Source organism: Pseudophryne corroboree, chromosome 9 (assembly GCF_028390025.1).
Source record: "Pseudophryne corroboree isolate aPseCor3 chromosome 9, aPseCor3.hap2, whole genome shotgun sequence".
In the NCBI taxonomy this organism is placed as follows: domain Eukaryota; kingdom Metazoa; phylum Chordata; class Amphibia; order Anura; family Myobatrachidae; genus Pseudophryne; species Pseudophryne corroboree.
Genome location: NC_086452.1, coordinates 471,004,813 through 471,017,225, shown reverse-complemented (window position 1 = coordinate 471,017,225; position 12,413 = coordinate 471,004,813). Strand labels below are relative to the sequence as shown.

General features: G+C 56.3%; 1 protein-coding gene across 3 annotated transcripts in view; it reads right to left on the bottom strand.

The window, feature by feature from the left end:
- DNAH1 (dynein axonemal heavy chain 1) overlaps positions 1–12,413 on the bottom strand; it is a 240,603-nt gene that overhangs the window by 146,629 nt on the left and 81,561 nt on the right. For all 3 annotated transcript variants that reach the window (XM_063941354.1, XM_063941356.1, XM_063941355.1), the window contains exons 34-38: positions 7,962–8,148; positions 7,180–7,271; positions 6,810–6,964; positions 6,249–6,426; positions 2,027–2,221 (exon numbers count right to left, since the gene is read on the bottom strand). In XM_063941354.1, coding sequence (XP_063797424.1) covers positions 2,027–2,221; positions 6,249–6,426; positions 6,810–6,964; positions 7,180–7,271; positions 7,962–8,148 — 807 coding nt within the window. The remainder of the gene's footprint in view (positions 1–2,026; positions 2,222–6,248; positions 6,427–6,809; positions 6,965–7,179; positions 7,272–7,961; positions 8,149–12,413) is intronic.

Sequence of the window (12,413 nt, the reverse complement as noted above, 5' to 3'; positions counted from 1 at the left end):
TCCCCTTCCCCTGCTCTCTCCCCTTCCCCTGCACTCCTCCCTCCCCCTGCACTCTCCCCTTCCCCTGCACTCCTCCTTCCCCCTGCACTGTCCACTCCCCCTGCTCTCTCCCCTCACCCTGCACTCTCCCCTCCCCCTGCACTCCTCCCTCTCCCTGCACTCTCCTCTCCCCTTGCACTCTCCCCTCCCCCTGCACTCCCCCCTCCCCCTGCACTCCCCCCTCCCCCTGCACTCCCCCCTCACCCTGCACTCTCCCCTCCCCCTGCACTCCTCCCTCCCCCTGCACTCTCCCCTTCCCCTGCACTCCTCCCTCCCCCTGCACTGTCCACTCCCCCTGCTCTCTCCCCTCACCCTGCACTCTCCCCTCCCCCAGCACTCCTCCCTCTCCCTGCACTCTCCTCTCCCTTTGCACTCTCTCCTCTCCCTTTGCACTCTCCCCTCCCCCTGCACTCCCCCCTCCCCCTGCTCTCTCCCCTCCCCTTGCTCTCTCCCTTCCCCCTGCTCTCTCCCTTCCCCCTGCACTCTCCCCTCCCCCAGCACTCTCCCCTCCCCCTGCTCTCTCCCCTCCCCCTGCTCCCTCCTCTCCCCCTGCTCTCCCCCCTCCCCCTGCTCTCTCCCCTCCCCTTGCTCTCTCCCTTCCCCCTGCTCTTTCCCCTCTCCCTGCACTCTCCCCTCCCCCTGTACTCCTCCCTCTCCCTGCACTCTCCCCTCCCCCTGCACTCTCCCCTCCCCCTGCACTCTCCCCTCCCCCTGCACTCCTCCCTCTCCCTGCACTCTCCCCTCCCCCTGCACTCTCCCCTCCCCCTGCACTCCTCCCTCTCCCTGCACTCTCCCCTCCCCCTGCACTCTCCCCTCCCCCTGCACTCCCCCCTCCCCCTGCACTCCCCCCTCGCCCTGCTCTCCCCCTCCCCCTGCACTCTCCCCTCCCCCTGCACTCTCCCCTCCCCCTGCACTCCTCCCTCCCCCTGCACTCTCCCCTCCCCCTGCACTCCTCCCTCCCCCTGCACTCTCCCCTTCCCCTGCACTCCTCCCTCCCCCTGCACTCTCCCCTCCCCCTGCACTGTCCACTCCCCCTGCACTCTCCCTTCCCCCTGCACTCTCCCCTCCCCCTGCAATCCCCCTGCTCTCTCCCCTCCCCCTGCACTCTCCCCTCCCCCTGCACTCTCCCTTCCCCCTGCACTCTCCCTTCCCCCTGCACTCCCCCCTCCCCCTGCACTCCCCCTGCACTCTCCCCTCCCCCTGCACTCCTCCCTCCCCCTGCACTCTCCCCTCCCCCTGCACTCTCCCCTCCCCCTGCACTCTCCCTTCCCCCTGCACTCTCCCCTCCCCCTGCAATCCCCCTGCTCTCTCCCCTCCCCCTGCTCTCTCCCCTCCCCCTGCACTCTCCCTTCCCCCTGCACTCTCCCCTCCCCCTGCAATCCCCCTGCACTCTCCCCTCCCCCTGCACTCTCCCTTCCCCCTACACTCTCCCCTCCCCCTGCAATCCCCCTGCTCTCTCCCCTCCCCCTGCTCTCTCCCCTCCCCCTGCTCTCTCCCCTCCCCCTGCACTCCTCCCTCTCCCTGCACTCCTCCCTCTCCCCCTGCACTCTCCCCTCCCCCTGCACTCTCCCCTCCCCCTGTACTCCTCCCTCTCCCTGCACTCTCCTCTCCCCCTGCACTCACGCCTCCCCCTGCACTCCCCCTGCACTCTCCCCTCCCCGTGCACTCCCCCTGCTCTCTCCCCTCCCCCTGCACTCTCCCCTCCCCCTGTACTACTCCCTCTCCCTGCACTCTCCCCTCCCCCTCTGCTGTGTGACATGTTGCTCCCTGCTGGTTAGAGAATGACAGGACATATCTAATTGGTTGCTATACTTTGTCCCCAGTAAAACATAATCCTTTGCTGTAGATACTTTTGCTGCTTCTACCTGATCATGAAGCGAATGATAAGATGAAGATCTGCTGTAACCAGACTACCAGAAGCCCGGACGGAATGGGCTGTACCAGGCCAGGAACATCAGATGTGCCTGTACAGTGCAGAGCATCTTACCTGTAGGAATCGTGAGAAGAGCGACTCCAGCTGCTCTGCGAATGGTGCCATGATGGGGGGAATGCGGCGGAGCCAGCACTCGACAAACGGGGTCAGTCCTAGAATACTAGGTTCCAAATACACCATCCCACAGCGAGACACAGTAGCCGGGGACGCGACGGCCAAATCCTGGACCTCAAACATCATAGTCATGGCCTGCAGAGAGAGAGGACAGTCTAAGGCAAGCTGCAGGTCCAGGAATAGGTATAATGAGGAATGGGGTTCTGATCAGCTAAGCCGGGCCTCAGGGAAGAAGCACATGTCTGGGGATGATGGACCCATGGAATACAGGCCAAGAACCTGGACAGAAGTCAGAAGCCCCTCCCCCTATTATTCCCTAGCCTGATGAGGAACGCTTTTCTAAGTGCCCGCTGGAGCCGGAGGCATGGACACAGAGAGAGAGAGAGAGAGAGAGAGAGAGGAGGCAGACAGGGTGGGAGAGGAGAGAGGCAGACAGTAAAAGGGGAGGGAGAGAGGAAAGAAAGATGGAGAGGAGAGAAAGAGAGGGAGGGAGAGAAAGACAGAGACAGCAAAAGGGGGAAGAAGAGAAGAAAGATGTAAGCTGTAGAAGGAAAAAGAGGAGGGAGAGAGAGAGAGATGGCAGAAACGAAAGAGGGGGGGGGCTGTGAAGGGAGAGAGAGAAAGAGAGAGGGAGGTAGAGAGAGACAGCAAAAGGGGGAAGGAGAGAGGAAGGACAGATGGAGAGGGAGAGATAGGGGGAGAGAGAGAAGGAGGGTGTGAGAGAGATGGGAGAGGGGGAGAGAGGAAGAGAGAAAGGGGGACAGAGAGAGAGTCTTGCTGTGTAGGTGCAGAGAGAAACAAGGGATAAGACAAGTGTAGTATAAGTGAGGAAATACAGAGTACAGAAAGTGGGAGTTACACAGTGTACCAGGGGGACCAGGGATAGGAGAAGCTAGAGGGGACACAGGCCAGCCTGCAGACGGGTGTGGTTCATCAAATCGACAGTGTCTAGGTCGACAATGTTTAGGTCGACCACTATAGGTCGACAGTCACTAGGTCGACATGGATGTAAGGTCGACAGGGTTTCTAGGTCGACATGTGCTAGGTCGACAGGTCTAAAGGTCGACATGAGGATTTTTTTTTTTTTTTGGTGTCGTTTTCTTTGTAGAGTGACCGGGATCCCAAATTAGTGCACCGTGTCCCCTCGCATGGCTCGCTTCACTCGCCATGCTTCGGGCATGGTGCCTTCGCTCCGCTACCGCATCGCTCGGCACACTTTACCGTTCCAATCGTAGTCCACGTGGATCGTTAAGTATGAAAAAATTCAAAAAAAGAAAAAAAAATGTGAAAAACTCATGTCGACCTTTAGACCTGTCGACCTAACACATGTCGACCTAGAAACCCTGTCGACCTTCCATCCATGTCGACCTAGTGACTGTCGACCTAGACACTGTCGATCTTCAGACCGGATCCCCCTGCAGACACACCAGGGGCGGTAGCAGCCGTCACTATTACATCCTCAGATGAAAGGGATATAAGATATAGGTACATATATCCAACTAGCTAGTTTACTGTTGCAGTATTTATGTTAGGGATAGTTAATTACAGCATGAGTTACACAGAGCTTTGCGAAGACTGAGGTTACATTCAGTTCATTAGGAATTGTCATTATTAGTAACAAATATTATTGTTAGATATACACAGTTGTGTGTTATGTTAGGTAATCTATGGTTCATATTGATGTTCCTATGGCTGCTGCCCATTAGTATCACCCAGCCTACCCATCACTACAGCTGGTGGTGCACACACAGCTTCCTATGGGCTCATACCTGACAGCGCAGGTCTATGCAGCGACGCTGCTCCACCAATGTAATGGCTGCTGCCCCTTAGTATCATCCAGCCCACCCATCACTACTGCTGGTGGTGCACACACAGCTTCCTATGGGCTCATACCTGACAGCGCAGGTCTATGCAGCGACGCTGCTCCACCAATGTAATGGCTGCTGCCCCTTAGTATCATCCAGCCTACCCATCACTACAGCTGGTGGTGCACACACAGCTTCCTATGGGCTCATACCTGACAGCGCAGGTCTATGCAGCGACGCTGCTCCACCAATGTAATGGCTGCTGCCCCTTAGTATCATCCAGCCCACCCATCACTACAGCTGGTGGTGCACACACAGCTTCCTATGGGCTCATACCTGACAGCGCAGGTCTATGCAGCGACGCTGCTCCACCCATGTAATGGCTGCTGCCCCTTAGTATCACCCAGCCCACCCATCACTACTCCTGGTGGTGCACACACAGCTTCCTATGGGCTCATACCTGACAGCGCAGGTCTATGCAGCGACGCTGCTCCACCAATGTAATGGCTGCTGCCCCTTAGTATCATCCAGCCCACCCATCACTACTGCTGGTGGTGCACACACAGCTTCCTATGGGCTCATACCTGACAGCGCAGGTCTATGCAGCGACGCTGCTCCACCAATGTAATGGCTGCTGCCTGTTAGTATCACCCAGCCCACCCATCACTACTCCTGGTGGTGCACACACAGATTCCTATGGGCTCATACCTGACAGCGCAGGTCTATGCAGCGACGCTGTTCCACCAATGTAATGGCTGCTGCCCTTTAGTATCATCCAGCCCACCCATCACTACTGCTGGTGGTGCACACACAGCTTCCTATGGGCTCATACCTGACAGCGCAGGTCTATGCAGCGACGCTGCTCCACCAATGTAATGGCTGCTGCCCCTTAGTATCATCCAGCCTACCCATCACTACAGCTGGTGGTGCATACACAGCTTCCTATGGGCTCATACCTGACAGTGCAGGTCTATGCAGCGACGCTACTCCACCAATGTAATGGCTGCTGCCCCTTAGTATCATCCAGCCCACCCATCACTACTGCTGGTGGTGCACACACAGCTTCCTATGGGCTCATACCTGACAGCGCAGGTCTATGCAGCGACGCTGCTCCACCAATGTAATGGCTGCTGCCTGTTAGTATCACCCAGCCCACCCATCACTACTCCTGGTGGTGCACACACAGATTCCTATGGGCTCATACCTGACAGCGCAGGTCTATGCAGCGACGCTGCTCCACCAATGTAATGGCTGCTGCCCCTTAGTATCATCCAGCCCACCCATCACTACTGCTGGTGGTGCACACACAGCTTCCTATGGGCTCATACCTGACAGCGCAGGTCTATGCAGCGACGCTGCTCCACCAATGTAATGGCTGCTGCCTGTTAGTATCACCCAGCCCACCCATCACTACTCCTGGTGGTGCACACACAGATTCCTATGGGCTCATACCTGACAGGGCAGGTCTATGCAGTGACGCTGCACCACCAATGTAATGGCTGCTGCCTGTTAGTATCACCCAGCCCACCCATCACTACTCCTGGTGGTGCACACACAGCTTCCTATGGGCTCATACCTGACAGGGCAGGTCTATGCAGTGACGCTGCTCCACCAATGTAATGGCTGCTGCCCATTAGTATCATCCAGCCCACCCATCACTACTGCTGGTGGTGCACACACAGCTTCCGATGGGCTCATACCAGACAGGGCAGGTCTATGCAGTGACGCTGCTCCACCAATGTAATGGCTGCTGCCCATTAGTATCATCCAGCCCACCCATCACTACTGCTGGTGGTGCACACACAGATTCCTATGGGCTCATACCTGACAGGGCAGGTCTATGCAGTGATGCTGCTCTACCAATGTAATGGCTGCTGCCCGTTAGTATCACCCAGCCCACCCATCACTACTCCTGGTGGTGCACACACAGCTTCCTATGGGCTCATACCTGACAGGGCAGATCTATGCAGTGACGCTGCTCCACCAATGTAATAGCTGTTGGCACAATTTTCACTCCTATCTGAGGTCTGAGAATTTGTGTTTCCCCTTTCCCTGATGAAATCACTACGTTGTGGTTGAAACGGACGTCGGGAGTAACAGCAGCTACTTGAACCATGCTTGAATAAATGAATGCTTGCGTCATACTACTGGAAGTGAGTATGGATTCTTCTTATTCCTACCGGAATGGTATTTCTATTTCTGGATCATACGCCATTGGATTATTACTGACGTATCTCTGTCTGACTATCCTATTGGGTGTAGAGGCCACTGACGCAGGATAAGTCGTCTGATTTGACGTGCACGGAGGAGGAAGAGAATACGGATGGCGGGGGCACAGCGCAGAGTTTTGCCCTCACCTCTGTAAGTTTGATGATCTCCCCAGAGCTCAGACACAGCTTCTTGTTGTCATCCAGCACCGTGTTCATATTCTCAATCCAGACCGCATCCACTGGGCCATCAAACATGTACCACTTCTTGTCGGGGTCCGTGGAGGTTGTACCTCCTCTGATCAGCGATGACAGGATCCCATCCGTCCTTCAGTGGGAACAAGGAGAGTAGAGTGTGAGATGTTCTGCTGACTCAGGAGACCTAGTGGAAGACCCAACAGGGCTTGATTCAATGGCGGACGCAGAAGCGCCCACAGCTGCGGCTAACGGCGATCCCCCGTCTGTGACTTTATGCCTATGCCGCTATAAAGCCCTTCCCTGGGGTACATCCGTGTGTCTGTATGTGCAAGGCCTGAGACGCCCACTGTACATTCTCACTATACTTCTCCCTACATGCGCTGGAAATAAGAACTGCGACTTTGTACGGACACGATCGGGACGAATGCTACTTACGGTGCGGTAGCAATAAATCGCTCTACTCCTTTCCAACATCCACAGTGTGCGCGACCCTAGCACGGGCGTAATTCTTACCATTCGTGTGTCAGTATGTCAAACTCCCCATACAGCTGGCCCATGGTGATAGACTTGGGGTTTAGCACGTAGTATTGGACAGCCTCGTAGGTTCCTCCGCTGACCGAGGGGAGACCCTTCAGTGATGACATGGCAGCTGCAAGGACTTTGTAACACTGAGAAAACAGAGTGACACTGTGATACAACACGACACACAAACACACAGGTCACAACATAAAAACACACAATCACAACAGAAGAAAAGCACAATGACACGGAGCAGCACGGGAGAGACTGCCGGTATTATATGTGACATAGTGTAACACTTATACACAGGAGGACACTTACCAGTGTGTAACATACACACAGACACACTACAACCCCTACATACCTCTGACTTCCCGGAGCCTGTAGGACCCACAAGCATCAGCCCGTGCCGCACCACGGTGGTCTCATACAGCTGGATACACTTGGTCACAAAGCCTGACACAAGAAGGGAGAATTACCTCTGACACGCAGTATATATATATCTATATATATCTATATCTATCTATCAGGATGTTTAACTTTTCAGGAAAGATCCCTGGAACACCCAGGAAAGGACTACACATTGGGGGTCATTCCGAGTTGATCGCTCGTTGCCGTTTTTCGCAGCGCAGCAATCAGGTCACAACTGGGCATGCGTATGCACCGCAATGCGCACGCGCGTCGTACGGGTACAAAGCGGATCGTAGCTGGGCGATGGATTTAACGAAGACACCCGATCACAAGGAGACTGACAGGAAGAGGGCGTTTGTGGGTGTCAACTGACCGTTTTATGGGAGTGGTTGGAAAAACGCAGGCGTGTCCAAGCGTTTGCAGGGCAGGTGTCTGACGTCAATTCCGGTCCCGGACAGGCTGAAGTGATCGCAGCGGCTGAGTAAGTTCTGGGTAACTCGGAAACTGAACAAAACTTTTTTGTACTGCTCGGCTGCACATGCGATCGCACGCTTGCAAAGCGAAAATACACTCCCCTATAGGCGACGACTATCTGATCGCAGCGCTGCAAAAAGTAGCTAGCGAGCGATCAGGTCTGAATGACCTCCATTAGCTATTGTTGTACAAGACACAGTTGGATGATTGTGAAACAAGAACAGAACACAAGTGACCAGAGTACGTCAGGTGTCCTCTTACCGTCCACGTCCTTCAGGTTCCTCTGGGCACAGGCCTTACGAATTGCCTCCTCCAAGCTGCCATAATCAATGTGTTCCTCCTCTATCCGCGGGAACAGGTCAGACACGATTCCACTGAAGAGCTTCAGGTCGTCCTGTAGGAACTTGGGAACGTTGACATCCCGGATTGCTCTGAGGCAGATCAGCTCCTGGGGGAAACCACAGAGCAGCGGCTCATGGTCAGTGACATGGAACAGAAACTTGTGGGGGGGTCAGACATAACATGGGGGGGGAGGGGGGGGGGAGTCAGACATAACTCTGGGGGTCAGACATAATGGGGCTCATACAGACTAGGGTATACTCCTGTATATTTTATCATCCCGCACATGGGGGGTAATTCAGACCTGATCGCTCGCTAGTGTTTTTCGCTGCGCTGTGATCAGGTCAGAACTTCGCACAGGCAGAAAGCGGATCGCCGCTCAGCGATGGGTTTGTGCGAAGAATCCATTCGCACAGCTGATCGCAAGGAGACTGACAGGAAGAGGGCGATTGTGGGTGGCAACTGACCGTTTTCTGGGAGTGGTTGGAAAAACGCAGGCGTGTCCAAGCGTTTGCAGGGCGGGTGTCTGACGTCAATTCCGGGCCCGGACAGGCTGATGTGATCGCAGCGGCTGAGTAAGTTCTGGGCAACTCAGAGACTGCACAAAATCTGTTTTTGTACCGCTCGGCTGCACATGCGATCTCACGCTTGCACAGCGAAAATACACTCCCCTATAGGCGGCGACTATCTGATCGCAGCGCTGCAAGAAATAGCTAGAAAGCGATCAGGACTGAATTAGGCCCATGGGCAGCAAACAAGGTGTGAATGGGGAAGGGGCAGAATGGGGGGGGCGGGGCAGTATGGGGTAGTATAGGGGTAAAATGGTGGAAGAGAGCAGCAGAATGGGGGAAGGAATGGTGGAACAGGGAGGGAAGATGCAGAATGGGGAGGGGAGGGTGAAATAGGCGAGGGTCGGAATGAGGGAGTGCAGGGACAGATTGGGAGAGGAAATGGGCAGAATAGGAATGAAATGGTGATGGGGCAGAGCAAAATATTGGAGAGAAGGGTCAGAATGGGAAAGGGGGGGGGGAAATGGAGGCGGGGAGGGGAAGTGTAGAATGGAGGCGGGGAGGGGAAGTGCAGAATGGAGGCGGGAAGGGGAAGTGTAGAATGGATGCGGGGAGAAGTGCAGAATGGAGGCGGGGAGGAGAAGTGCAGAATGGAGATGGGGAGGAGAAGTGCAGAATGGAGGCGGGGAGGAGAAGTGTAGAATGGAGGCGGGGAGGGGAAGTACAAAATGGAGGCGGGGAGGAGAAGTGCAGAATGGAGGCGGGGAGGAGAAGTGCAGAATGGAGATGGGGAGGAGAAGTGCAGAATGGAGGCGGGGAGGAGAAGTGCAGAATGGAGGCGGGGAGGGGAAGTGCAAAATGGAGGCGGGGAGGAGAAGTGTAGAATGGAGATGGGGAGGAGAAGTGCAGAATGGAGGCGGGGAGGAGAAGTGCAGAATGGAGGCGGGAAGGGGAAGTGTAGAATGGAGGCGGGGAGGAGAAGTGCAGAATGGAGGCGGGGAGGAGAAGTGCAGAATGGAGGCGGGGAGGGGAAGAGTAGAATGGGTGCAGGGAGGGGAAGTGTAGAATGGAGGCGGGGAGGGGAAGTGTACAATGGAGGCGGGTAGGATAAGTGTAGAATGGAGATGGGGAGGAGAAGTGCAGAATGGAGGCGGGAAGGGGAAGTGTAGAATGGAGGCGGGAAGGAGAAGTGTAGAATGTAGGCGGGGAGGAGAAGAGTAGAATGGAGGCAGGGAGGAGAAGTGCAGAATGGAGTTGGGAAGGGAAAGTGCAGAATGGAGGCGGGGAGGAGAAGTGTAGAATGGAGGCGGGGAGGGGAAGTGTAGAATGGAGGTGGGGAGGAGAAGTGCAGAATGGAGGCGGAGAGGGGAAGTGTAGAATGGAGGCGGGGAGGGGAAGTGTAGAATGGAGGCGGGGAGGGGAAGTGTAGAATGGAGGCGGGGAGGGGAAGTGTAGAATGGAGGCGGGGAGGAGAAGTGCAGAATGGAGGCGGGGAGGAGAAGTGAAGAATGGAGATGGGGAGGGGAAGTGCAGAATGGAGGCGGGGAGGAGAAGTGCAGAATGGAGGCAGAGAGGGGAAGTGCAGAATGGAGGCGGGGAGGGGAAGTGTAGAATGGAGGCGGGGAGGAGAAGTGTAGAATGGAGGCGGGGAGGAGAAGTGTAGAATGGAGGCGGGGAGGAGAAGTGCAGAATGGAGGTGGGAAGGGGAAGTGCAGAATGGAGGCGGGGAGGAGAAGTGTAGAATGGAGGCGGGGAGGAGAAGTGCAGAATGGAGGCGGAGAGGGGAAGTGCAGAATGGAGATGGGGAGGAGAAGTGTAGAAAGGAGGCGGGGAGGAGAAGTGTAGAATGGGGGCGGGAAGGGGAAGTGCAGAATGGAGACGGGGAGGAGAAGTGTAGAATGGGGGTGGGAAGGGGAAGTGTAGAATGTAGGTGGGGAGGAGAAGTGTAGAATGGAGGCGGGGAGGAGAAGTGTAGAATGGGGGCGGGAAGGGGAAGTGCAGAATGGAGACGGGGAGGAGAAGTGTAGAATGGGGGCGGGAAGGGGAAGTGTAGAATGGAGGCGGGGAGGAGAAGTGTAGAATGGAGGCGGGGAGGAGAAGTGTAGAATGGGGGCGGGAAGGGGAAGTGCAGAATGGAGACGGGGAGGAGAAGTGTAGAATGGGGGCGGGAAGGGGAAGTGCAGAATGGAGACGGGGAGGAGAAGTGTAGAATGGAGGCGGGGAGGAGAAGTGTAGAATGGAGGCGGGAAGGGGAAGTGCAGAATGGAGACGGGGAGGGGAAGTGTAGAATGGAGGCAGGGAGGGGAAGAGTAGAATGGGTGCGGGTAGGGGAAGTGTAGAATGAAGGCAGGGAGGGGAAGTGCAGAATGGGTGCGGGGAGGGGAAGTGTAGAATGGAGGCAGGGAGGGGAAGAGTAGAATGGAGGCGGGGAGGGGAAGTGTAGATTGGAGGCAGGGAGGGGAAGTGTAGAATTGGTGCGGGGAGGAGAAGTGTAGAATGGAGGCGGGGAGGGGAAGAGTAGAATGGGTGCAGGGAGGAGAAGTGTAGAATGGAGGCGGGAAGGGGAAGTGCAGAATGGAGACGGGGAGGAGAAGTGTAGAATGGAGGCGGGGAGGGGAAGTGCAGAATGGAGGTGGGGAGGAGAAGTGCAGAATGGAGGTGGGGAAGAGAAGTGCAGAATGGAGGCGGGGAGGGGAAGTACAGAATGGAGGCGGGGAGGGGAAGTGCAAAATGGAGGCGGGGAGGGGAAGTGTTGAATGGAGGCAGGGAGGAGAAGTGCAGAATGGAGGCGGGGAGGGGAAGTGCAGAATGGAGGCAGGGAGGAGAAGTGCAGAATGGAGGTGGGGAGGGGAAGTGCAGAATGGAGGTGGGGAGGGGAAGTGCAGAATGGAGGTGGGGAGGAGAAGTGCAGAATGGAGCCAGAGAGGGGAAGTGCAGAATGGAGGCGGGGAGGGGAAGTGTAGAATGGAGGCGGGAAGGAGAAGTGTAGAATGGAGGCGGGGAGGAGAAGTGTAGAATGGAGGCGGGGAGGAGAAGTGTAGAATGGAGGCAGGGAGAAGTGCAGAATGGAGGTGGGAAGGGAAAGTGTAGAATGGAGGCGGGGAGGGGAAGTGTAGAATGGAGGTGGGTAGGAGAAGTGCAGAATGGAGGCGGAGAGGGGAAGTGTAGAATGGAGGCGGGGAGGGGAAGTGTAGAATGGAGGCAGGGAGGGGAAGTGTAGAATGGAGGCGGGGAGGAGAAGTGTAGAATGGAGGCAGGGAGGGGAAGTGTAGAATGGGTGCGGGGAGGGGAAGTGTAGAATGGGTGCGGGGAGGGGAAGTGTAGTATGGAGGCGGGGAGGGGAAGAGTAGAATGGGTGCGGGGAGGGGAAGTGTAGAATGGAGGCGGGGAGGGGAAGTGTAGAATGGAGGCGGGGAGGGGAAGTGTACAATAAAGGCGGGTAGGAGAAGTGTAGAATGGGGGCGGGAAGGGGAAGTGCAGAATGGGGATGGGGAGGAGAAGTGTAGAATGGAGGCGGGGAGGAGAAGTGTAGAATGGGGGCGGGAAGGGGAAGTGTAGAATGGAGGCGGGGAGGAGAAGTGCAGAATGGAGGCGGGGAGGAGAAGTGCAGAATGGAGATGGGGAGGAGAAGTGCAGAATGGAGGCGGGGAGGAGAAGTGCAGAATGGAGGCGGGGAGGGGAAGTGCAAAATGGAGGCGGGGAGGAGAAGTGTAGAATGGAGATGGGGAGGAGAAGTGCAGAATGGAGGCGGGGAGGAGAAGTGCAGAATGGAGGCGGGGAGGAGAAGTGCAGAATGGAGGCGGGGAGGAGAAGTGCAGAATGGAGGCGGGGAGGGGAAGAGTAGAATGGGTGCAGGGAGGGGAAG